The following is a 24,754-nucleotide window of genomic DNA, read 5'->3' on the forward strand; positions in this document are numbered from 1 at the left end:
TGCCTGCCTGGAACTCACCCAAGGTCACCAAACAACTTGGTTGTGAACCAACTGCCTTAACCTTCAAGGGGAGGGGAGATAGCTAGACTAGAAGACCAGAGGTGAAGGGGAAGCGGTGAGGACTTCACAAGGTTGGTCTGTGAAAGCTTGATCAGAAGCCAAGTCAGTGGTGGAAAGGGATGGCTTGGCCCAGGAAAGACCTGTGGGCTATGCTAGTTTCTAAAGAGATGACTATCCAGGAAGTAGGGTGGACAGAAGTTTCTGGAGGCATGGGGGAAACGGGACCTGGTTATGTTGTTATTCTTGGACTGTGAATTTTGCTGATGTAAACAGACTATTCTGTAAACCTAATGTCTATGTACAAATAATGAGTGTTAACACAGTAAAATGTGCAACGAAAAATCAAACTATCAGGGTTATATATTTTTTCCTCAATCAGTCTCATTTTCTCCATTTGGAGTAGAGGGGCTGGAATAGCACTGAGGCTTCCGGAGGCTTTCAATAAGCAAGGCATCTGGCTGGACAGCAGGTGAGCACCAGGGTTCAAATCGGCGTACATGAGCCTTAAGAAAATGGACTAGAGGCTGAGCCAAATCAGAGCAGGGTGGCCTTAGAGCAAGAGCGGCTTCCTAGATGGTTTTTATATTGCATCTGAAAACAGCCCTAGGCAGGAATACCATAATTTCAAGGCCAAATTAAATACCATCTTACCTACAATCTGCTTCCCCCAGAGGAATTGAAAGGTGAGGGGGACAGACCATTTCTGCATAATATACATACTTTCATTTACGAACATCTGGATACAGACTTTCTATACACACATTACCTATATAATAAAAATGTACATGGCATGAGTATATGTCACTGTATAAATATAGAGTTTTAGAAATCTTGAACCCGCGCTTCCTGTTCACATCAGTTTCTCCTCTTCTTCCTCCCCAGTCAGGTCCGTCATTTAAGAGTTGGACAAAAGGGACAAGTGTCATTTGTGTTGGTCTGGGCCCAGAATTTGATACACTGGAAAGAAAGAAAGACATACCTCAGGTTCATCAGGAAAGACGGAGGGAAGGAGGGGAGAGAGCGCTGTTAAGGTTCAACAGGTCTAAGGGATGTTTACTGAGTCAGAAAAGCTCACTGGGGGACTGGAAGGGCTGCTTCACTGGCTTTTACCACCAGAAGAGTCTTCAGAGCAGGTGAAGCTGATCTTGTTTTACAGGAACATTAACAATCAGCTAATAACAGTGAGAAGCTGCTCTCTGCTGACTGTCTACAGGCTTGCTCCTTCTTGCCATCTATTTAGCCTGAGATGAGCTTCCATCTCCTAATGCTCATTGCCCTCAAATCTTATTCAGGATTTTCCCTTACCAAGAATTTAGATATAAATTCAGTTTCTACCTCTTAGAAAAACAAAATGAACAAAACAAAATAGTAAAAAAAAAAAAAAATCATCCCTGGTGCTAAGAGATTTAACTCTGTCCGGTACCATCATAAAAGACAGGAATAACTTGTCAGTGTGTGAAGCTAATCTCTAATAGGTCAGCCTTCCAACTATTTTATTAATGGAGTTACTAATCTCATATTCAGGTTCCCTATTCCAGTCCTCTCATCTAAGCAAAGTCTCTTGGCAATGGTACATCTGAAACAATGGTTAGATATGTATATCTTGTTGTCAGTTTTCCAAGGCAGCGACTATCGGTGTTCTAGTATGAACTGTTTACCCAGTCCAGTCCCCTACAGGGAATGGGGTAGAAGGAAGCTGGGAGAGCCCAGCTGCCAGTATTCTGAATTCTGCTGAGATTTAAGCCACGGTTTACTGAAACCTTATGTTTAGATATTAATGATGAGCGTCAACACTGTACAATGTTCAAGAAAATTAAACTGTCTCAGCTGTCAAAAAGAAAGAGTGGAAGAAAGAGGAAGGCATGCAGCACCCACCTCCTTGTGCAGCACGTGGGTGCATGCCATTGGGTGTAGCTCACCGGGCTGGACAAGCTTCTGGCACATTAGACACAGTTTACAGGTGGCTGGAGCCTGTACAGCAGAGGAGGGCCAGTCAAAAGAGTAAGGAGCCTCTGGGCCTCTTTGCCTTATATGCCCATGATTCCATCTACTCTTTCCATGTAGCAAAAAGATTTTACACCAAAAGAAAGAAAAGTTCCAATACAGAGTACCTGCATTTTCCCAGCTGGGGCTGTCGACAACCCAGCTGAGGAGATGATGGCTTCTTCCTGCGCTCCACGTATAAACCCACTCCCTCCTCACTCCCAGCTTCTCCACATCCCAGTTTTCAAAGAATAGAGTCTTACATGTGAAGACCTCCCAGGATATGAAACTTGGGCAGAAGGCAAGAACATTGGGGTACTGATTTGGGCCAATGGAGCAGGGAACAGGGCCCGGATCCGACCAAGGGGCTGTGGGCAGAAACGTTGTCACAGTGAGGGAGGAACGTCTGAGAAACAGGGCATTTAACAAAGAGAAGTCATTCATTTCCCAGTGCAGCAAAGGAAGAAAGCGGGCCAGACACCCCTGGCTGCAATGCTTCTTCCCACCCCAAATATTTCTGAAATCTACCTCTTCCCCAACATCTCAGCAGGTCTGAGTTCTCCGCCAAGTAGCTCTTCTTACCTGAGTACTTGCTGCCACCCGCTCGTGCTCTGCCAGTCGCGCAGCTACCAGCTGGATCAGCTCCTCCATGGTCAGGCCCGCCATGGTGGTGCGTGCTGTCTTGATCTGCTGAAGGATGTTGGTCATCTGGGCCCTAAGGAAGAAAAGTGTTGGGGGGAGAGATTCTAGACTGCACTCATGAGGAGTATCTATGAAACCTCTCCGATTTCAACCCATAAACATTTCTCTGAAAAACACTTCTAAAATTAATCCTTAAAGATACTTACTTATTGCATTGTGGAAACCGAGTCAGCAGCTTCTCCAGAATCTTCTCCAGTTTGTCTACTGGTTGGGGCCGGGTAGTTTCAGTAGAAGCCTTAACACCACCCAAGCCTGGGGGAGGTGGGATGGAGGCGGCAGGGGGCACGTGTGGACCATGGGGGCCGACAAGGGAACCCAAGCCAGGGCTATTTCTCCCATGGGAGCCAGGAAGGGGTGGGGAAGGCTGGTTGGGCTGGGAAAGGGCAGGGTTCAGGATCGGGAAAGACAAGGAACGGGGATCTGCACTGGGCATAACCATGGGCATTGTGACCTGCCCAATGGAGAAAGGCATCCGAGGAGCCAGAGAGGGACTGGGTTGAAACACCTGAAGCATGAAGTCTGTCTGCAGAGGGGACGAGGTGGAAGACAAGTGGGAGAGAAAGAAAATGAAAGTTTAGGAGACTGGAGCAGAAATCAGTGAGCAACTGTTTCTTGTACCAAATAAGGATGGTCCCGATATCTTCATAAAAAGAACAAGTGAAAGACTCTAGGCTCTGCCACCAACACACAAAGGTAGACTCCCCAAAGCCAGCGCTCTTACCTCTGATGGGGGTGGAGGCAAAGTGGGAGTCGGGATCTGAGGAAGGCTGCTCAGCTTGGCTCCATTCCTCACTAGCTGGATATGACTATTAAATTGGTCCTAGAAAAGAGAGAAAAGCAAGAATTATCCTTTACTGCTAAGCAGAATGAGCCTGCCTAAAAAGAGAGCACCATCCTATATCAGGAAAGCAAGAGGAGTGGTAGGACAGGCCCTAAGGGCAATGCAAAAGGTCCTTCCCTATCGCCAGAGGTGTTTAAGCACAGATTAACTCTGACTCAATGATCACGCATCACTATACTTACCCGAACATTCTTTTTCATTATCCGAACTCCATTCAGTCTTGTCTCCCACTCCTGTTTGGAACGAACTGTCTCTAGTGTTGGGGGAGTTGACCTTTCAAGAAACCAACAGTAATTTACAGAATTAAAGAAAACCCAATTCCTAATGCTCTGAGATAGCAGAACGGTAGCTGGCTAATGGGCCTGGAGAGAAGAGGTCGGAGCATGTGCAGGAGAAGGTCAAGGTTCTAAGCCGTTTGCCTCACTTTAACTCCAGCACCTTGCAAAACAAGTATTGGAGAAAGCGGACCAACCACAGAGAGAGGGCTCTTGTCTGGCTGAAAATGCCACGGGGGTCCTCCAAATTTCACGGCAGAAAGAGGAGAAATGACTGTATAGGAAACAAATCTCCAAAGACGTTTGCTATGCTTGACAGCATAAGAGATACTGTTTATCCAATTGGAAATAATACAATAAAAAGTACAAAACTATAAGACTGTAGAAAGGGAAGAGTCAGAGAGTGAGGAAGTTTAGAGTATGGGAAGAGAAATCACTGAACAAATTACTATCACACAGAGATGACTCCCCGTGAAGACAGAATAAGTGCCAGACTAGCTGGCCCAGGGTTTCAAAACCTAAAAAGAAATGCCTCCAAAACACAAAACTGCAGGGCCATTAAGACCCTAGAAATGGAAGGTACTTACTTGAGGTAAGTAAGGTGCAGTTCTGCCTCTTTTTCTGCTTCTTCTAGTTTCAATACCAACAACTCTTTCCGACTCTCGAGTGATAAGATCTAAGGAAACCATACACACACATACACACAAACACACACACACACACTTTATTAATTTTACATACACAAAGCTACCCTTAGATAGTTAAAACAATGCTTAGTGGCTCTACGGTATAATACTTACATAGCTTAGTGTACAGTATTGATGCTATACCAAAAGTACACACCATCTGGAAGCCCAAAATCAAGACCTTCAACATAGCTTCAACATAGCGGCTATTCTCACCTCTGCCTTCCAGGCACGTTCTGTCTCTTCCATAATGTTCCGATTTATTTCACCATCTTGATTCTTGAGTCTATCCAGTTCCATTTCCCACACTTCTCTGTAAGGTAAGAAACCAAGAACAAGACTTAGGAGAGAAAGACAAGCTTGCTAAGGAACACCAAGGCAAAAGTAAAACCTGAAACTGGTCTACCTAGTATGTTAGAGGAAGTGTTACTCTAAGTATTAACTATAGATATATACAAATTATGTTTAAAGTGGTCTGAAATTGCATAATCACCCTATATTTGAAAGTAAAAATGTTCACATCTCCATTTGCTAAAATAAAGTTACCCAGAACAAAGTGCGTACTTAGAACCAAAACCCACTGAAGGCAGAATGTTCTTCTATGATCCAGGAGTGCTCAAATCAAAATGGCATTCCTCTGACTCCTTGTCTTTTGGTATGGGTACTGAAGAATGCAGGACTAAACCCAAAATACTTATCCCTAAGGCAGCAATCACTAATTCACTACTAACCACACAGATACTGGCTTACTGATTTTCACACTTCCTTAGCTATAGTAAACATTCTTCAAAAGGAAAAAATGTTGTCTTCATACCTCAGGACTTTTCCGTTCCATCAGTTTCCTTCATTCTTACACCAGCTCCCCAGCCCCATCCCTAGAGTGTAATATACACCCTTAGGATTAGGGTGACTAACTGCCCCAGTTTGCCCAGGAATAAGGGATTTCCCCGGATGTGGGGTGGTTGATCATTCTACTCAGGACTGAAGATGCCAACAAAGGAACAGAACCGGCAGAAGAATTTCCCTGTATTACACTTGACTGTAATGTAATGAGTTACATAGCTAAAAGCAACAGGATTACCCAGATCAGTGGACAGAATAGTATGGAAATGTGTACATTATTTTCACTGAATTTCTAAAAGGTGAAAATAAGAAGAAAAGATTGGGAAGGATTCTGTCTTAAGAAAAATGTTCCCACTTTTCTACAGTGAGAGAAATAATTTTATTCATCTTCTGGTTTTTTTAGTAACCTTAAATATAATATGAAAGGAAAAAATCCACCTAACATAAGGTTTCAGGTCCCTTTTTTCATTGCCCAGTTCTCCACACACCCCTGGCTAGCTATTTCATAAAGTACAAGTGTGTATGTCTGTGTGTCTCTTACAAACACATTTATTGATTCACTAACATCCGTCTGGCCCTCTGCTGACAAGGTCAACTCATGTAATAGATACAACTAGGAGGGCATATTCTTCCTTCATCTGCACGTGTTGTCCTCTCCAAATAAACTTCCTGCCAGAGGAAGAATTCTCTAATAGTTCTTTTATTTTTCCTTTCTCTAACAGTTCTTTAGACAAAGGTTTATAAGTAGATGTATTTTCCTAATACAGCACATATTTCTCAAGTGAAAAAATATATAAGGAGTCAGAATCCTCTTACCATAAGAATATGTGATATACGTTGTGGGGTCAATCAGCGGTCCATTTAGCCTACTAGACACTCTGTGACGATGGGATGATTGTAGGAAAACATGGCTGCTGCTTTCTGTGAATGATGCTGTTCTTAAAGACTATCGGTGTTCATCGAACACCTCTAACTTTCATTAAATTCATTTATCAACTAGGGATTACAATTATATTAGAAAAATACTGCCACGTCCACGGGGGACATCCCACAAATTCATACACAGAAAAATCTTCTTCTTTGGGCATCTGGCAACATCTGTCTCCTTGGGATCCAACAAGACAAAAGGAACTACTAGCAACCACAACAAAAATGGTTAAGGAATTCTTAAACAGTCATAAAAATGGTCAGCCTTACCATACGTTCACTAGCCTGTAAGATATGTAACAGATTTCACTTCACTAAGGGGTACTAACTGCAACCCATGCTAGAAAAAAAAAAATCAGTTGCCCATAGTAGATGCCCAAAAAATCCTTGATATAATAGAAACCACTGAGTATGTTTTAACTCTTTAAATGCTTGGTCTAATTTCTTTCAAGTCCCATGCTTCTGTTATTTTGCTTAGCTAGTTTAAAGAATCAATGGTTCCAATGAATAAATCCTACCAGACTATACAAGTCTGACTTGTCCCAATACGTTTGCATAATTTAAAAAATTAATTTTGCTTTTCATCATGTAAATAATACAAATTATAAAAAGTTTAGAAAATACAAAACAGAAAGAGTCTACTAATTCAAAAAAATACATGCAGGGGCTTCCCTGGTAGCACAGTGGTTAAGAGTCCGCCTGCCAATGCAGGGGACACAGATTTAAGCCCTGGTTTGGGAAGATCCCACATGCTGCAGAGCAACTAGGCCTGTGCACCACAACTACTGAGCCTGCGAGCCACAACTACTGAGCCCACGTGCCACAACTACTGAAACCCGTGCGCCTACAGCCTGCACTCTGCAACAAGAGAAGCCACCACAGTGAGAAGCCCGCGCACTGCAACAAAGAGTAGCCCCCGCTCTCTGCAACGGAGACCCAATGCAGCCAAAAGTAAATAAATAAATTTTAAAAAACAAAAAAAAATGCACCCCAATGTTCATAGCAGCACTATTTACAATAGCCAAGACATGGAAGCAACCTAAGTGTCCACTGACAGATGAATGGATAAAGAAGATGTGTATACACACACACACACACACACACACACACACACACAGGATATTACTCAGTCATAAAAAAGAATGAAATAATGCCATTTGCAGCAACATGGATGGACCTAGAGATTACCACACTAAGTGCAGTAAGTCAGACAGAGAAAGGCAAATATCGTATGATATCACTTATATGTGATAAAAAGCTAAAAAAAAAAAAGATACAAATGAACTTATTTACAAAACAGAAACAGACTCACAGACATAGAAAATAAACTTATGGTCACCAAAGGGGAAAGGGGGAGGGAGGGATAAATTGGGAGCTTGGGATTAACAGATACATACTACTTTATATAAAATAGCTAAACAAGGTCCTACTGTATAGCACAGGGAACTATATTCAATATCTTGTAATAATATATAATGGAAAAGAATCTGAAAAAGAATACCCATACACACACACACACATGTAAAACTGAATCACTTTGCTGTACACCAGAAACTAACACAACATTGTAAGCCAACAATACTTCAATTTAAAAAAAAAAAAAACAGAAAGAGCCTAATACAGAGGTCCCAACTCTTCTACCTACTGGTTGTATGACCCTTGACAAGTTACTTAATCTTTCTAGGCCTCAGTTTCTTCATCTGAGAAACGAGTAGGACCTACATCATGCGACTGATGGGAGAGTTCACTGAGAAAACACACATGAAGAATTTAATATGGTGCCTAGCCCATGGGAAGCATCCAACAAATTGCTCTACAATTACAATTGCTCTACCCACAAAAAAATCATTATTATACTTCTTTTCAGTCTTTTAAAATAAATTTGTATATTTATATATGCATATGTAACATATAAATCCATTATATACGCTTTTCAAATAAAAACTGTGGTTTTTATCTTACTTTTTCATCCTAATGTATTTTTCCATATCATTAAGTATTCTTCAAAACTGTGATTTTTAAATAACTATCCATTGTACATATATCCCATTATTGACTTAGGTATTCTCTTATTTTCAATTTCACAATTATAAATATTATAATGAGCATCTATCTGTGCGTGTGTACTAACAGAGGTTAATGATAAAAGTAATTAGATTTGAGAGGAAGCTTCTCACAGCAGTTAAAAGCACAGCTTCTGGAGCCAAACTAAACTCACAGTTCAAACCCAGACTATTACTATCTACTATCTGTGCAACCACTGGCAAGTTACTTAACCTTTGCCTCATTTTCCTAAAGAAAAATGGGGATAATAAAATAATCTACCTCTCATACAGAGCTATTATGCAGGTTAAATGAGTTAATACATGCAGAACATATAGGACAGTCTCTGCCATATAGTAAGAACTTAAGAAATGTTAGTTATCATTTGGATGTTAGAGAAACTAAAATACGTGAATACATTTTTTTCCACCAAAAGTGGTGGTAGCAATCAGGTGATTTTAATGCAGAGAAGCAGATGATAAGTGTCTTGTGAAATATTCTCAACAAAGACAGAACTAAAAATTAAGATGTTGAGTCCTCAGCCGAAATACCTTCCTTTCAGAATATATTATACTCTAAACAAGGCAAAAGGAAACAAAATAAATACTGGTGGATGCGTTAAAATAGATAGGAGTTGGCCGTCCTGAATTTGAGGTAGGTTATAAAATTCTTTTCTCTGAACTGAAGCTAATACAAACCAATATACTGGGTGGGCCAAAAAGTTTATTTGGTTTTTTCCGTAAGATGGGTCCAGTAGCGCTTAGTTGTCTTTAACTTCATTCGAGATAATTTTGTTAGGCTGTATTGTGACTGCTGTCATATCAGCATGCGTTTTAAAAAAAAACTTATCAAAATTGGTGAATTTTTGTGTAGCCATTTTTTTTTTTTTTTTTTTTGCGGTACACGGGCCTCTCACTATTGGGGCCTCTCCCGTCGCGGAGTACAGGCTCCAGACGCGCAGGCTCAGCGGCCATGGCTCATGGGCCCAGCCGCTCCGCGGCATGTGGGATCTTCCCGGACCGGGGCACAAACCCGTGTCCCCTGCATCGGCAGGCGGACTCTCAACCACTGCGCCACCAGGGAAGTGTGTAGCCATTTTAATACTGAAGATGGAAGAAAAAAAGCAACATTTTCGGCATATTATGCTTTATTATTTCAAGAAAGGTAAAAACACAGCTGAAACCCAAAAAAAAGATTTGTGCAGTATATGGAGAAGGTGCTGTGACTGATTGAACATGTCAAAAGCAGTTTGCAAAGTTTCATGCTGGAGATTTCTCACTGGACGATGCTCCGGTTGGGTAGACCAGGTGAAGCGGATAGCGATCAAATCAAGACATTAATTGAGAACAATCAATGTTATACCACTCGGGAGAGAGCCGGCATACTCAAAATATCCAAATCAAGCGCTGAAAATCATTCGCACCAAATGATTTTTGCACCACATCATTGGTTATGTTAATCACTTTGGTATTTGGGTTCCACGTAAGTTAAGCAGAAAAAAACCTCTTGACCATATTTCCACATGTGATTCTCTACTTAAACGTAACAAAAACGTTCCATTTTTAAAACAAATTGTGACAGGTGATGAAAAGTGGATACTGTACAATAAGGTGGAATGGAAGAGATCGTGGGGCAAGTGAAATGAACCACCACCAACCACATCAGAGACCGGTCTTCATCCAAAGAAGGTGATGTTGTGTATATGGTGGGATTGGAAGGGTCCTCTATTTTGAGCTCCTTCTGGAAAACCAAACGATTAATTCCAGCAAGTACTGCTCCCAATTAGACCAACTGAAAGCAGCCCTCGATGAAAAGTGTCCAGAATTAGTCAACAGAGAACACATAATCTTCCATCAGGATAACGCAAGACTGCTTGTTTCTTTGATGACCAGGCAAAAACCGTTACAGCTTGGCTGGGAAGTTCTCATTCATCTACCTCACCAGACATTGTACCTTCGGATTTCCATTTATTTCAGTCTTTACAAAATTTTCTTAATGGAAAAAATTTCAATTCCTTGGAAGACTAAAAGGTACCTGGACCAGTTCTTTGCTCAAAAAGATAAAAAGTTTTGAGAAGATGGAATTATGAAGTTGCCTGAAAAATGGCAGAAGGTAGTGGACCAAAAGTGTGAATATGTTGTTCAATAAAGTTCTTGGTGAAAATGAAAAATGTGTCCTTTATTTTTATTTAAAAACCAAAGGAACTTTCTGGCCAACCCAATAGAATGAATGAGATCAGACAAAAAACTTTACCCTGAGATGTACTGCAAAGTTTTTGTTTATGAGGCTAGAGTTCTTCCTTGATTCAATTTAACTCAACATCTACTAAGCAGCCTACAATGTGCTACACATTTCTGCTAAAAGCTGGGGATATAAAGATGCTTAGTTCCTGCCCCCAGGCAGCTCACAATTCAGTAACTTTCCAAGTGAACAAAAGGAACAGGAGGGCTTCCCTGGTGGCGCAGTGGTTGAGAGCCTGCCTGCTAATGCAGGGACACGGGTTTGAGCCCTGGTCTGGGAAGATCCCACATGCCGTGGAGCAACTAGGCCCGTGAGCCACAACTACTGAGCCTGTGCGTCTGGAGCCTGTGCCCCGCAACAAGAGAGGCCGCGATAGTGAGAGGCCCGCGCAACGCGATGAAGAGTAGCCCCTACTTGCCACAACTAGAGAAAGCCCTCGCACAGAAACGAAGACCCAATACAGCAAAATAAATAAATTTAAAAAAAAAAGGAACAGGAAATTCTAGGCAGATCAAACAGCATATGCAAATGCCAAAGAGAAACAAGAGCACCAAGCAGAGGAAATAGTCTAGGCAGTTCAGCAGGCAAGGGATATATAAGTAGTCTGGGCTGGGATACAGATGAGAGTGTCACTAGCAGAGATAGTAGTGGAAGCCCTAGGTATGGAAGAAATAATCTAGAACAGCAGTTTGCAAAACACAGTCCATGGTCCCCAAAACCCTTTGAGGGCCTGGTCTAGGAAGCAAGATTAGTTTCATAATAACACTAAATTCATTTGCCTTTTTCACTCTCATTCTTTCATGAGTCTACAGTGGAGTTTCCCTGAGACTACACAAAGTGTAATGGATGGCTAGTGGAATATATGCTTCTGTATTCTAACGTTTTCTAGCATTTTTTAAGGTAGTAGGTTTAGCATATAATTTAAGGTATTTTCCTTCTCAGTACTTCTGTTTGTGCTCTTACAGCTATCTTTAGTTATACTTACTATAATCTCATTACTATCCAATAAATCATTACTGTAAAATTTCAAAGTTCACACATCAGGTAGAAACAAGTACTTTTTGTTATTTTGTTTTACAATAACACTTCAAAAACTTTTGGAAAACTCTTCTCAATTTTTAAATTATATCTAAAATGTATTATTTTAGAATTTAATTTTTTCTAAAATAAAAGAAAATTTATTTGTAATTTTTCATTCATATTTAAGAATGAATCATTGACTCCAAACAGGGAGATTAGAAGACTTACTTTTTCAACCCACAGTTGCAATACATACATTTAAAGACACTAAAAAAGATGCAACTGGCCTAGAGTTATCTGACTCACGGAAAGGAAGAATCTACTCCAAAAATACTAGGCAAAATTGTAAATAAGAAACCAAAGTGTGACAAGAGTCATCTTTCTCTTGACTTTATAGATGTTAATAATTTATCTTACTGTATCTTAGGCAACACAACATTTTCTAATTATATTATGCCAGTTAAGTTATAGTGACATTTTGAGATCAATCATTCAGAATTTAAAGAAAAAGTAGTTGAATATTTTAAATGAAGATGTGATGAATTCTTTACAAGTCTTAAAAATTGTTAACACCTTTCAAGCTAGAAATGAAAAGGCCACTGAAGCATCTTAGGGTAAGTTACTGTACTTCCTTAACTGGAGAAGCATGACTTGGTACAGGTGACATTGCTATATGCCTCAGTAAAATAAATCATGGCAGCCCCCCTTTTTTAATGATATATTAATTCACCAAATTAAAGATTTTGCTGCAAATCTGAAGACTTGGTTAATAACTCATCTGCAGAATTGTAATTTTACTTTACAAATAGACGAATCCACAGACAACACTAGTCTTGCTATTTTGTTTACATTCATCTAGCATTGGCACCTACTAATCACTGAAGATGATGTCGTGTATGAATTCCTGGCAACAAGTGATGCTGACCTAATCCAAGATGAATAACTCTTTTGAATCTCATGGTTTATCTGAGAACAATTGTGTTGATACTTGCACTGCTCCTACTTGTATGAAAATTATAGTGGATACAAATATTGGCACCATACACAAATGAAGGCAGTGGCATCAAAATTATACTACTAGTCATTGTATTCTTTACTGCCACACACTTGCAGTTGGGAGTGGGGTGCACTTTTACTTCAGGATGCCCTTGATGAAGCCATCAAAAGTAATAATCCTATTAAATTTCAACCCTTAAATACATAACTGTTAATATTCTGTTTATGAAATGCTACATGCCAAAATACAATGGCTGTCTTGAGGAAAAGCACGTGTGAGACTGTTTGAGTTGAAACTTGAACTAGCCTCTTTTTTCATGTAAAATCATTTTTACTTAAAAGAACAACCGAGAAACTGGCTATTTGAATTTGAGTACTTAGCAGACACGTTCTTGAAAATGAACAAATTACTCTTGTTATTTCAAAGAAAACAACTGACAATGTTTGTTGCCAACAATAACATTTGAGCTTTCAGGCAAAAATTAGAATTTTGGAAAGTCTGCATGGGCCACTGGGAGCTTGAAGGCTTCCCATTACTTAAAGACTATTCTGATGAGATCCACAGTGATATAAACAAATGTGATTCTTCTTTCTTTTTCTTTTTTGGGCCACACCATGCGGCATGCGGGGCTTTAGTTCCCTGACCAGGGATCGAACCTGTACCCCCTGCATTGACAGCAGGGAGTCTTAACCACTGGACCATCAAGGAAGTCCCAACAAATGTGATTCTTTAAACATTGTATAATAAAATGTATCAACACTTGGAAGAGCAGCATAACTCTGAAGCAATATTTTCCGAATTATCAATGCATTGTTTTACCAAATCAACGATAGGGCCCACTTGGAACCCACGAATTGGTATAAAGATTATTTTAAGATGAAAATACTTGTGGACTTCCAGGGTGGCACAGTGGTTCAGAATCTGCCTGCCAATGCAGGGGACACAGATTTGATCCCTGGTCTGGGAAGATCCCACGTGCCACGGAGCAACTAAGCCCGTTAACCACAACTACTGAGCCTGTGCCCTAAAGCCTGTGTGCCGCAACTACTGAGCCCACGTGCTGTAACTACTGAAGCCCACACATCTAGAGCCTGTGCTCCACCACAAGAGAAGCCACCGCAATGAGAAGCCCGCGCAACGCAATGAAGAGTAGCCTCCAATCGCCACAACTAGAGAAAGCCTGCACAGAGCAACAAAGACCCAACGTGGCCAAAAAAATAAAAAATAAAGTGAAACAACAACAAAAAGATGAAAACATTTGAGATTCAACAGACACAGGAGAGAAAGCCTTCTCAGAGCTTTCTCTAGCTAACAGCAGCAATTTCTGGGAAATAAGGCTGTCCTAAACACCTCTTCAGGGCAGAGCTACTCCCAGAAGAAAGAAGGTGAATAAAACCTACCCTAAATCTCTTCTCCAGTGGAATTTTATGGCCCTGAAGGAGACAGAAAAACTATTCATACCTGTACATATAAATATTATCACAAATTTAAACTCCTGCGTGTTCTCCTGAAAACCCATTTATCCTTCCAAAAGTCCAGAAAGTGTCCTTTCTCCCCCACTTTTAAGAACTCATTTGTTCTCCCATAAGCCCCAGATTCTAACTATTCCTTTGAGCTACTCATTGCTGAATTCTTTCACTATATGCATGTTGCATGCATAAACTGGGTTTTTTCTCCTTACTCTGTCCTTTGTCAGGTTAATTCACAGCCTCAGAAATTGAACCTACTAGGATAGAGGGAAAAGGTTTTCCTTCCCTAGCCAACACAGTTAAAAGATCCACTCAAAGTGCAAGTTAAGACAATGAATTTTAATAAAACAGTACAAAATCACTGAAGTGGTTTCAGTTTCCACGATGCAATGAAACTTTAAGAAACTATCAGCTGTCAAGTTTTGGAGCACTGTCAAAGAAGAATATTCACAGTTATCTAAAAAGTCTATTAAAATACTCCTTGCTTTTCCAACTGCATACCTGCATATCACTAGATTTTCTTCCTGTACTTTAACCAAAACAACATATTGCAGGAGATTATATGCAGAGGTAGATAGGAGGATTAAGCTTGTTCCATTAAAGAGGCTTACAAAAATGTAAACAATGTCATTCTTCTAACTAAACTGATTTTTTCTTTTTTCCGATTAGGCAAAGATTTCTTGGGACACAAAATGCAGGAACCACAAAAGAAAAAACTGGTAAACTGGACATCATCAAAATTTAAATTTTTGGAAATAAAAGAAATTCAAATTGGAAAGGAAGGAGTGAAACTGTCACTGTTTGCAGATGACATGATACTATACATAGAAAATCCTAAAGATGCCACCAGAAAGCTACTAGAGCTTATAGATGAATTTGGTAAAGTTGCAGGATACAAACTTAATATATAGAAATCTGTTCCATTTCTATTCACTAACAAGGAAATATCAGAAAGAGAAATTAAGGAAACAATTCCATTTATTACCATCACATCAAAAAGAATAAAATACCTAGGAATAAACCTACCCAAGGAAGCAAAAGACCTGTACTCCAAAAACTATAAGACACTGATGAAAGAAAATGAAGAAAACACAGATAGAAAGATATACTGTGTTCTTGGATTGGAAGAATCAATACTGTTAAAATGACAATACTACCCAAGGCAATCTACAGATTCAATGCAATCTCTATCAAAATACCAGGGGCATTTTTCACAGAACTAGAACAAATAAATTTAAAATTTGTATGGAAACACAAAAGACACTGAATAGCTAAAACAATTTTGAAAAAGAAGGTCAGAGCTGGAGGAATCACACTCCCTGACTTCAGACTATACTACAAGCCTACAGTAATCAAAACAGTATGGTACTGGCACAAAAACAGACCCATAGATCAATGCAACTGGATAGAGAGCCCAGAAATAAACTCACACAATTATGGTCAATTAATCTATGACAAAGGAGGCAAGAATATACAATAAAGAAAAGACATTCTCATCAATAAGTGGTGCTGGGAAAACTGGACAGCTACATGTAAAAGAATGAAATAAGAACATTCTCTAACACCATGTACAAAAACAAACTCAAAATGGGTTAAAGACCTAAATGTAAGACCAGATACTATAAAACTACTCATGCAGGGGTCCCCAACCCCCAGTCTGCGGCCTGCTACTGGTCCATGGCCTGTTAGGAACCAGGCCACATAGCAGGAGGTGAGCGGTGGGTGAGCGAGTGAAGCTTCATCTGCCATTCCCCATCGTTCTCATTACTACCTGAACCATCCCCCCCACCCCAATGGACAAAATGTCTTCCATGAAACTGGTCCCTGGTACCAAAAAGGTTGGGGACCACTGTCCTAGAGGAAAACACAGGTAGAACACTGTATGACATCAACTGCAGTAATATTTTTTTTTGGATCCATCTACCATAAAGGAAATAAAAGCAAAAATAAACAAATGGGACCTAATTAAATTTAAAAGCTTTTGCATGGCAAAGGAAACCACCAACAAAATGAAAAGACAACCTACTGAATGGGAGAAAATATGTGAAAAGGATATAACCAATATGGGATTAATATCCAACATACATGAACAGCTCATACAACTCAACATCAAAACAAATAAACAACCCAATTAAAAAATGGGCAACATGTGCCACAACTACTGAGCTTGTGCTCTAGAGCCCGTGAGCCACAACTACTGAGCCTGCGTGCCACAACTACTGAAGCCCGTGCTCCTAGAGTACATGCTGCACAACAAAGAGAAGCCACTGCAACGAGAAGCCCGTGCACCACAACGAAGAGTAGCCCCCGCTCGCGCAACTAGAGGAAGCCCGCGCACAGCAATGAAGACTCAACACAGCCAAAAATAAATAAATAAATTTATTTTTTAAAAAAAAGGGGGCAAAAGAACTGAATAGACATTTTTCCAAAGAGGAAATGCAGATGGCCAAGAGGCACATGAAAAGATGCTCAACATCACTAATCATCAGAGAAATGAAAATCAAAACCATAATGAGATATCACTTCACACCTGTCAGAATGGCTGTCATCAAAAAGAACACAAATAACAAATGTTGGTGAGGATGCAGAGAAAAGGGAACCCTCATACACCGTTGTTGGGAATGCAAATTGGTGCAGCCAATTTCCATCTGTGGAAAACAGTATGGAAGTTTCTCAAAAAACTAAAAGTAGAACTATCATATGGCCCGGCAATTCCACTCCCGGGTATATATCCAAAGAAAACAAAAACACTAATTCAAAAAGATACATGCACACCAATGTTCATAGCAGCATTACTTACAATTGCCAAGATATGAAAGCAATCTAAGTGTCCATCAACAGATGAATGAGGGCTTCACTGGTGGCACAGTGGTTAAGAATCCGCCTGCCAATGCAGGGGACACAGGTTCAAGCCCTGGTCCAGGAAGATCCCATATGTCATGGAGCAACTAAGCCCATGCACACAACTACTGAGCCTGCGCTCTAGAGCCTGTGAGCTACAACTACTGAGCCTGTGAGCTACAACTACTGAGCCCATGAGCCACAACTACTGAGCCTGTGTGCCACAACCACTGAAGCCTGTGTGCCTAGAGCCCATGCTCCACAACAAGAGAAGCCACCACAATGAGAAGCATTGAGAAGCCCGCGCACCGCAACGAAGAGTAGCCCCCGCTCACAGCAACTAGAGAAAGCCTGTGTGCAGCAACGAAGACCCAATGCAGACAAAAATAAATAAATAAATAAATTTTAAAAAATCTTAATTTCAGAAATTATTTAAAAAAAAACAGATGGCGGCTTCCCTGGTGGCACAGTGGCTGAGAGTCCGCCTGCCGATGCAGGGGACACAGGTTCGTGCCCCGGTCCGGGAGGATTCCACATGCCGCGGAGCGGCTGGGCCCATGAGCCATGGCTGCTGAGCCTGCGCATCCGGAGGCTGTGCTCCGCAACGGGAGAGGCCACAACAGTGAGAGGCCCGCGTACCGCAAAACAAACAAACAGAAAACAGATGAACGAATAAAGAAGATGTGGTATATATTCTATCTATCTATCTATCTATATATATATATTCTATATATATATAGAATACTACTCAGCCATAAAGAAGAATGAAATTTTGCCATCTGCAGCAACACAGATGGACTTGGAGGGCATTATGCTTAGTGAAATAAGTCAGACAAAGACAAATACACTGTATAATATCACTTACATGTGGAATCTAAAAAATACAACTAGTGAATATAGCAAAAAAGGAGTAGACTCACAGATACAAAGAACAAACTAGTGATTGCCAGTAAGGGGAGGGGGGCAATATAAGGATGCGGGAGTGGGAGGTACAAACTACTGGGTGTAAGATAGGCTACAAGGATGTACTGTACAACACGGGGCATATAGCCAATATTTTGTAATAACTGTAAATGAAGTGTAACCTTTAAAATTGTATAAAAAATAATTTTTTTTTAAAAATTAAACTTTTGCATTTCAAAAGACACTGTTACAAAATGCAAAGCAAGTTATATACTGGAAAAAAATATTTGCAAAACGCATATCTGATAAAAGGACCTGTACTGACAATACTCAATAAGAAAACATGTTTTTGAATGGGTAAAATATTCAAATAAATACTTCACCAAAAAAGAACAACAAATGGCAGACATGGACATGAAAAGATGTTCAACATCAACAGTCATTAGGAAAATGTTGGAACTTCCCTGGTGGCGCAGTGGCTAAGACTCTGTGTGCCCAATGCAAGGGGCCTGGGTTCAATCCCTGGCCAGGGAACTAGGTCCCGCATGCATGCCGCAACTAAGGAGCCCGCATGCCGCAACTAAGTAGCCGGCAAGCTGTAACTAAGGAGGCCGTGAGCCACAACTAAGGAGCCCATGTGCTGCAACTAAGGAGCTGGCGAGCAGCCACTAAGGAGCCTGCCTGCCACAACTAAGACCGGGCACAACCAAATGAATTTAAAAAAAGTAGTTGGGGCTTCCCTGGTGGTGCAGTGGTTGAGAGTCCGCCTGGCGATGCATGGGACACAGGTTCGTGCCCCGGTCCGCGGAGCGGCTGGGCCCGTGAGCCGTGGCCGCTGAACCTGAGTGTCCGGAGCCTGTGCTCCATAACGGGAGAGGACACAACAGTAAGAGGCCCACGTACCACACACACACAAAAAAAGTTATTAGAAAAGTGCAAATTAAAACCACAATGAGATACTACTAAACGCTTATTAGAATGGCTAAAACTAAAAAGACTGATAACACCAAGTACTGGTGAGGATACAGAATAACCAGAACACTTATGCATTGCTGGTGGGAATGCCAAATAGTAAAGCAACTTTGGAAAACAGTTTGCCAGTTTCTTATGTTAAGCAAACATATGGTCCAGCAATTCCACTCCTAAGTATTTACTCAAGAGAAAAGAAACATGTCCACATAAAGACTTGTACTTGAATATTCAGAGCAGCTTTATTTATAACAGACAAAAAATGGAAACAACTCAAATGTCCATCAACTAGTAAATAAACTTGGTATAACCTTATAAGTAAATGCTACTCAGCAGTAAAGAGGAATTAAATTACTGATACATGCAAAAACATAGATAAACTGCAAAAGCTTTATCTTAAATAAGAAACAGACAGAAAAGGCTATATATTCTATGATTCTATTTACATGAAGTTCTAGAAAAGGCAAAAGCTACACTGAGAGAAAGCAGACCAGTGGTTGCCAATGGCTCAGGATAGAGGAGACAACTGATTCCAAAGAGTCAGGAAGAAGCTTTCTGGAGTAATGCAAATATTTCATACCATGATTGTGGTGGTAGTTATACAACAGTATATACATTTGTCAAAATTCATCATTTTAAAAGGGTGAATTTTATTGCACCGTGTGGTACCTGCATTCAGCAGTTTATTCTGCTGGGAGTTCAAAGGACAATGCTAATATAACTTCAGTATCTGGCATCATTGTTTTTCTTGGCTTTGTGCATGTTAAACCTGGTATTTTTACTGATACAGTATTCCTATAGTTTCTCATACTGTTCAGTTTGACATACTCTTCAATAGGAACTGATGCTTCTCTTTTTCTAGGGTGTCTAAAATTCAGAACCAGGCTGATCCATCTTGTCTGACCCTAAACATGGTCCTAAAATAAACTGCTTGAGAAAACTGGATCCCAAAGACTACACGTGGGGAATTTTTGAAGTGCGTCCGTATTTCATTAGAGAGCAAAGAAGCCCAACTGAAAGAATTGTGGCAAGACTGACTGACAATGATAACTGTGGATTGGGCAAAAATTCTTCTTGAAAGGACTATCTTGAAGAGTATGACCCAAACACTAGGTTATGGAATAACCTAGAGATTAAAGGTTAATGCTCTGCAAGTTGAGAACCGGTGTTCTATATAATAGACAAATTGCTTATCAAAGAGTTTTTAAATTTTAAGTAGAAAATATAAAGAGGGCTTTAAAAATTGGTAAGAAAGTGAGTCAACAGTGCCCAAAGGAGAGCCCAGTAACTGTGTCATTGGGAGCTGCTAGGAGAGTGGCCCATGGAGAGGGGCCGATCACCTTCCTATGACCTGGATGCTCTTCTCTCCAGATCCCAGACCTGGCTTCAAGCACCATCCACCTGCCCGAGAACCCTCCCTGGTCTACTCTGTAACTCCTTTAAATTGTGTGCTCAGCTTTCCTTAGTGAGCCTAGCGATGAGAGGAAAAAAATGAATTCTTTTTCTGGGAGAATCAGGGAGACATGGATAATAATAGGCACTAAAAATCTTTATGGAATGGGAGACTGAGGACATAACTATAGCAGAAAGGTCAGTGACAGTTGACAAGTGACGAGGAAATACTTAGGGAAAACGAAATCACTGCCTTCTATACCAAGGCAGGGTTTATCTGCTTCACCTGTTCCTAAATAAGCATGTTAATTCTGGGGGAGGATCATAAGAAACACTTGTAGACAAAAGTTTAAAAACATGTAACAAACCAAGAGTAAAAAGAAGATAAATCTGGTGTGACTTTTCATTTACTGTTAGCAGAGTTAAGACAATGATCACATTTAAGTATTGTGTGGACTAGAAATTTACCCTGGCATCATGCATTGACATTTTTTTGGTCATTTTAACATAGCTTACTTATGTCGAACAATTTTGGCAGTATATTTTCAGTCACAGGTAAGACTGTAGGTGGTGAGATTGTAGACAAGCAGTTACCTAAATTTAGTGCTTACATTTTTGATGTTTTTCACTTACTGGATTTTTATTAAGATGCTGAATAGTTTATCTACTTGACCAGTCGTTGCATTAAAAAGTTGCTCTTTGGGGTTTCATTGCCTTGATGTTTGAGTGTAATCTAACATTTTCACAAAGTGTTTATTTTGCATGACCTTAACAAATGTTTTGACCAATTAAAAAAGAAAGCAGGATGTTGTTGACACTGTATGTTGAAATGTTAACATTTTAGTACTTACAGTGTTTATCAGTCTGCAGTATTGTGTAATTAGTAATTATTTCAGGGGCGATACTTTGTTCCTTTTCACGTGAGTAGATGCAGTATAATATCACTGTATACTGTATCACTGTATTCTTTAGATTTAGAAAACAATATGAAAGTTGCATGCTAAAAAAAAAAAAAACCCACTAAGGTGCTTGGCAGTGGGTGGAATCAGAAAATGTGAAATTTCTCAAAAACTTATCGACTTAAATAATTTTGTCTATGTTACACATTAAAAAAAAAAAAGAAAAACTTTACCCTTTTTCTTTTCTTTTCTTTTTTTCCTTTTTTGGCTGCATCACATGGCATGTGGGATCTTAGTTCCCTGACCAGGGATTGAACCCACGGCGCCTGCAGTGGAAGCATGGAGTCTTAACCACTGGATCACCATGGAAGTCCTCAAACTTTACACTTTTTGTAGAAAAAAAAACGGTGTATTTTACATAAATACTGAGCCCATGCGCCTACAGCCTATGCTCCACAACGAGAGAAGCCACTGCAATGAGAAGGCTGCGCACCGCAATGAAGAGTAGCCCCCACTCGCTGCAACTAAAGAAAGCCTGCGCCCAGCAACGAAGACCCAACGCAGCCAAAAATAAATATTAAAAAAAAAAAAAAGAATTGGAAAGAAATGAAAGAGCCCCCATGAGCTATAGGACAGTATCAAAAGTTCTAACACATATGAAAGTGGAGTCCCAGAAGGAAAGGAGGGAATGGGACAGGAAAAATATTTGAAAATTATATCAAAATTTCACAAATTTGGTGAAATACACAACTTTACAGAATAAGCAGCTGAGAAAACCCCAAACAGGTAAAACAGGAAGAAAGCCACACCTGGGAAAATCAAAGTCAAACTGCTGAAAACCAAGGATAGAAAACATTGAAAGAAACCATAGGGAAAAAATGACACAATACACAGAGAGAAAAAACTGTCACTGACTTCTCATCAGAAACAATAGGAGACAGTTTATATTAGAAGGACATCTTTAACTGAGTAAACAAATTGTTGGATATTCACACAATGGACAACTACTCAGCATTAAAAAGGAATGAACACTGATATCTATTTTAAAAATTGATTCAATAATTAATAACCTTCCAAAACAGAAAATACCAGGCCCAGATGGGTTCACTAGTGAATTCTACCACACATTTAAGGAAGAAATTATACCAATTCTCTACAATCATTTAGAAGACAGAAGCAGAGGAAATACTTCCTAATTCAGTCTATGAGGCCAGCACTTACCCTAATACCATAACCAGACAAAAATAAAAGAAGAAAAAGCTACAGACCAATATCTTTCATGAACACAGATGCAAAAATCCTTCACAAAATATTAGTGAATCAATACAAAAAAGTACAAAAAGAATCATGACCAAGTGGGATTTACCCCAGGTATGCAAGGCTAGTTCAACATTCAAAAATCAATTAATATTATCCATCACATCAAAAGACTAAAAAAGAAAAATCAAATGATCATGTCAACAGATGTAGAAAAAGTATTTGACAAAATCCATCATCCATTAATGGTGAAAATTCTCAGTAAACTAGGAATAGGGGGGAACTTTCTCAACATGGTAGACATCTACAAAAAAATCTACAGTTAACATCATACTCAAGAGTGAGAAACTTGAAGCTTTCCCAAGATCAGGTACAAGGTAAAGAAGTCCCCTCTCACCACCCCTTTTCAACATCATACTGGAAGTCCTTGAAAATGTAATAAAGCAAGAAAAAGAAATAAAAGGTATATAGACTGAAAAGGAAGACATAAAACTGTCTTTGTTTGCAAATGACATGATCATCCACTTATAAAATTGGAAAGAATAGACAAAAAACCCTCCTTGAACTACTAAGCTGTTAAAGCAAGGTTGCACAACACAAGGTTAATATACAAAGGTCAATTGCTTTCCTAAATGCTAACAATGAACAAGTGGAATTTGGGACTTCCCTGGCAGTCCAGTAGTTAAGACTCTGTACTTCCAATGCAGGGGGTGTGGGTTCAATCCCTGGTCAGGGAACTAAGATCCCACATGCCACATGGTGCGGCCAAAAAAAAGAGTAAGTGGAATTTGAAATTAAAAACACAATTATCCTTTACACTACATACACTTAGGTATAAATCTAACAAAATATGTACAAGATCTGTATGAGGAAAAGTACAAAACTATGATGAACAATATCAAAGAAGAACTAAATAAATGGAGAGATATTCCATGTTCATGGAAAGGAAGACTCAACATTGTCAAGATGTCAGTTCTTCCCAACTTGATCTATAGAGTCAACACAATCCCAATCAAAATCCCAGCAAGTTATTCTATGGATATCAACAAATTGACTCTAAAGTTTATAAGAGGCGGCAAAGGATCTAGAATAAGCAACACAATATTGAAAAAGAAGAACAAAATTGGAAGACTGATGCTACTCAACTTCCAGTAGCTATGGAAGCTATAAGATCAAGACAGCGTGGTATTTGTGAAAGAACAGGCAAATAGATCAGTGGAACAGAACAGAGAGCCTAGAAATAGAACTCCATAAACACAGTCTACTGATCTTTAACAAAGAAGCGAAGATAATAAGATGGAGCAAAGAGTCTCTTCAACAAATGGTGCTAGAACTGGACATCCACATGCAAAAAAAAAAATGGATCTAAACACAGACCTTACACCTTTCACAAAAATTAACTGAAAATGGATCATGGACCTAAATGTAAAATGCAAAACTATAAAACTCCTAGAAGATAACATAGGAGAAAACCTAAATGAATGATATAACACCAAAGACATGATCCACAAAAGAAATACATGATAAATTAGACTTCATTAAAAGTAAAAACTTCTGGTAATTCCCTGGCAGTTCAGTAATTAGGATTCCATGCTTCCACTGCCAAGGGCCTGGGTTCAATCCCTGGTCAGGGAACTAAGATCCACAAGCCATGCAGTGAGGCCAAATAAATAAAATAAAAAACTTCTGCTCTGCGAAAGAAAGTATCAAGAAAATCAGAAGACAAGCACAGACTGGGAGAAAATATTTGCAAAAGACACATCTGACAAAGGAATGTTATCCAAAGGATACAAAGAGCTCTTAAAATTCAACAATAAAACAAATAAGGAAGTTCCCTGGTGGTCTAGTGGTTGGGATTCCAGGCTTTCACGGCCGTGTCCCAGGTTCAATCCCTGGTCGGGCAATTGAAATCCTGGAGGCCACACAGCACAGCCAAAAAAATAAGAATAAAATTAAATTTAAAATATCATCCCTCAGTTTAAAAACAAAAAAGATTTAAAAAATGGGCTAAAGACTTTAACAGACATCTCACCAAAAAAGATATACAGGTGGCAAATGAGGATATGAAAAGATGCTCCACATCATTTGTCATCAGGGAAATGCAAATTAAAACAATGAGATACCACTACATACCTATTAAAATGACCAAAATCCAGAACACTGACAACAACAAATGCTGGCGAGGATGTGGAGCAACAGGAACTCTCATTCATTTCTGTTGGGAATGCAAAGTGGTACAGCCACTCTAGAAGACAGTTTGCCAGTTTCTTACAAAACTAAACATACTCTTATCATATGATCCAGCCATCACACTTCTTGGTATCTACCTAAAGGAGTTGAAAACTTACGTCCATACAAAAATTTGCACTTGGATATTTATAGCAGCTTCATTCAAATTGCCAAAAC

The 24,754-nt window shown here is 39.6% G+C and overlaps 1 protein-coding gene and 1 non-coding gene across 3 annotated transcripts in view; one reads left to right on the plus strand and one right to left on the minus strand.

Annotated features, from left to right (window-relative positions):
- Positions 1 to 453: 453 nt before the first annotated feature.
- Positions 454 to 24,754, minus strand: part of RNF214 (ring finger protein 214) — a 47,683-nt gene continuing 23,382 nt past the window's right edge. The window contains exons 7-15 of one of the 2 annotated variants that reach the window (XM_065882654.1): positions 4,764 to 4,860; positions 4,449 to 4,537; positions 3,769 to 3,859; positions 3,467 to 3,565; positions 2,892 to 3,268; positions 2,626 to 2,758; positions 2,307 to 2,411; positions 1,936 to 2,031; positions 454 to 1,017 (exon numbers count right to left, since the gene is read on the minus strand). In XM_065882654.1, the coding sequence (XP_065738726.1) occupies positions 952 to 1,017; positions 1,936 to 2,031; positions 2,307 to 2,411; positions 2,626 to 2,758; positions 2,892 to 3,268; positions 3,467 to 3,565; positions 3,769 to 3,859; positions 4,449 to 4,537; positions 4,764 to 4,860 (1,153 nt within the window). In that variant the 3' untranslated portion in view covers positions 454 to 951. The remainder of the gene's footprint in view (positions 1,018 to 1,935; positions 2,032 to 2,306; positions 2,412 to 2,625; positions 2,759 to 2,891; positions 3,269 to 3,466; positions 3,566 to 3,768; positions 3,860 to 4,448; positions 4,538 to 4,763; positions 4,861 to 24,754) is intronic. The other variant, XM_065882655.1, reaches the window with a different exon arrangement.
- On the plus strand, positions 19,455 to 19,592 carry LOC136127677 (small nucleolar RNA SNORA8). The gene has a single exon (XR_010656137.1). It is a non-coding gene; the product is annotated as a small nucleolar RNA SNORA8 (small nucleolar RNA).

The sequence above is a fragment of the Phocoena phocoena genome, chromosome 8, assembly GCF_963924675.1.
Source record: "Phocoena phocoena chromosome 8, mPhoPho1.1, whole genome shotgun sequence".
NCBI classification, from domain to species: domain Eukaryota; kingdom Metazoa; phylum Chordata; class Mammalia; order Artiodactyla; family Phocoenidae; genus Phocoena; species Phocoena phocoena.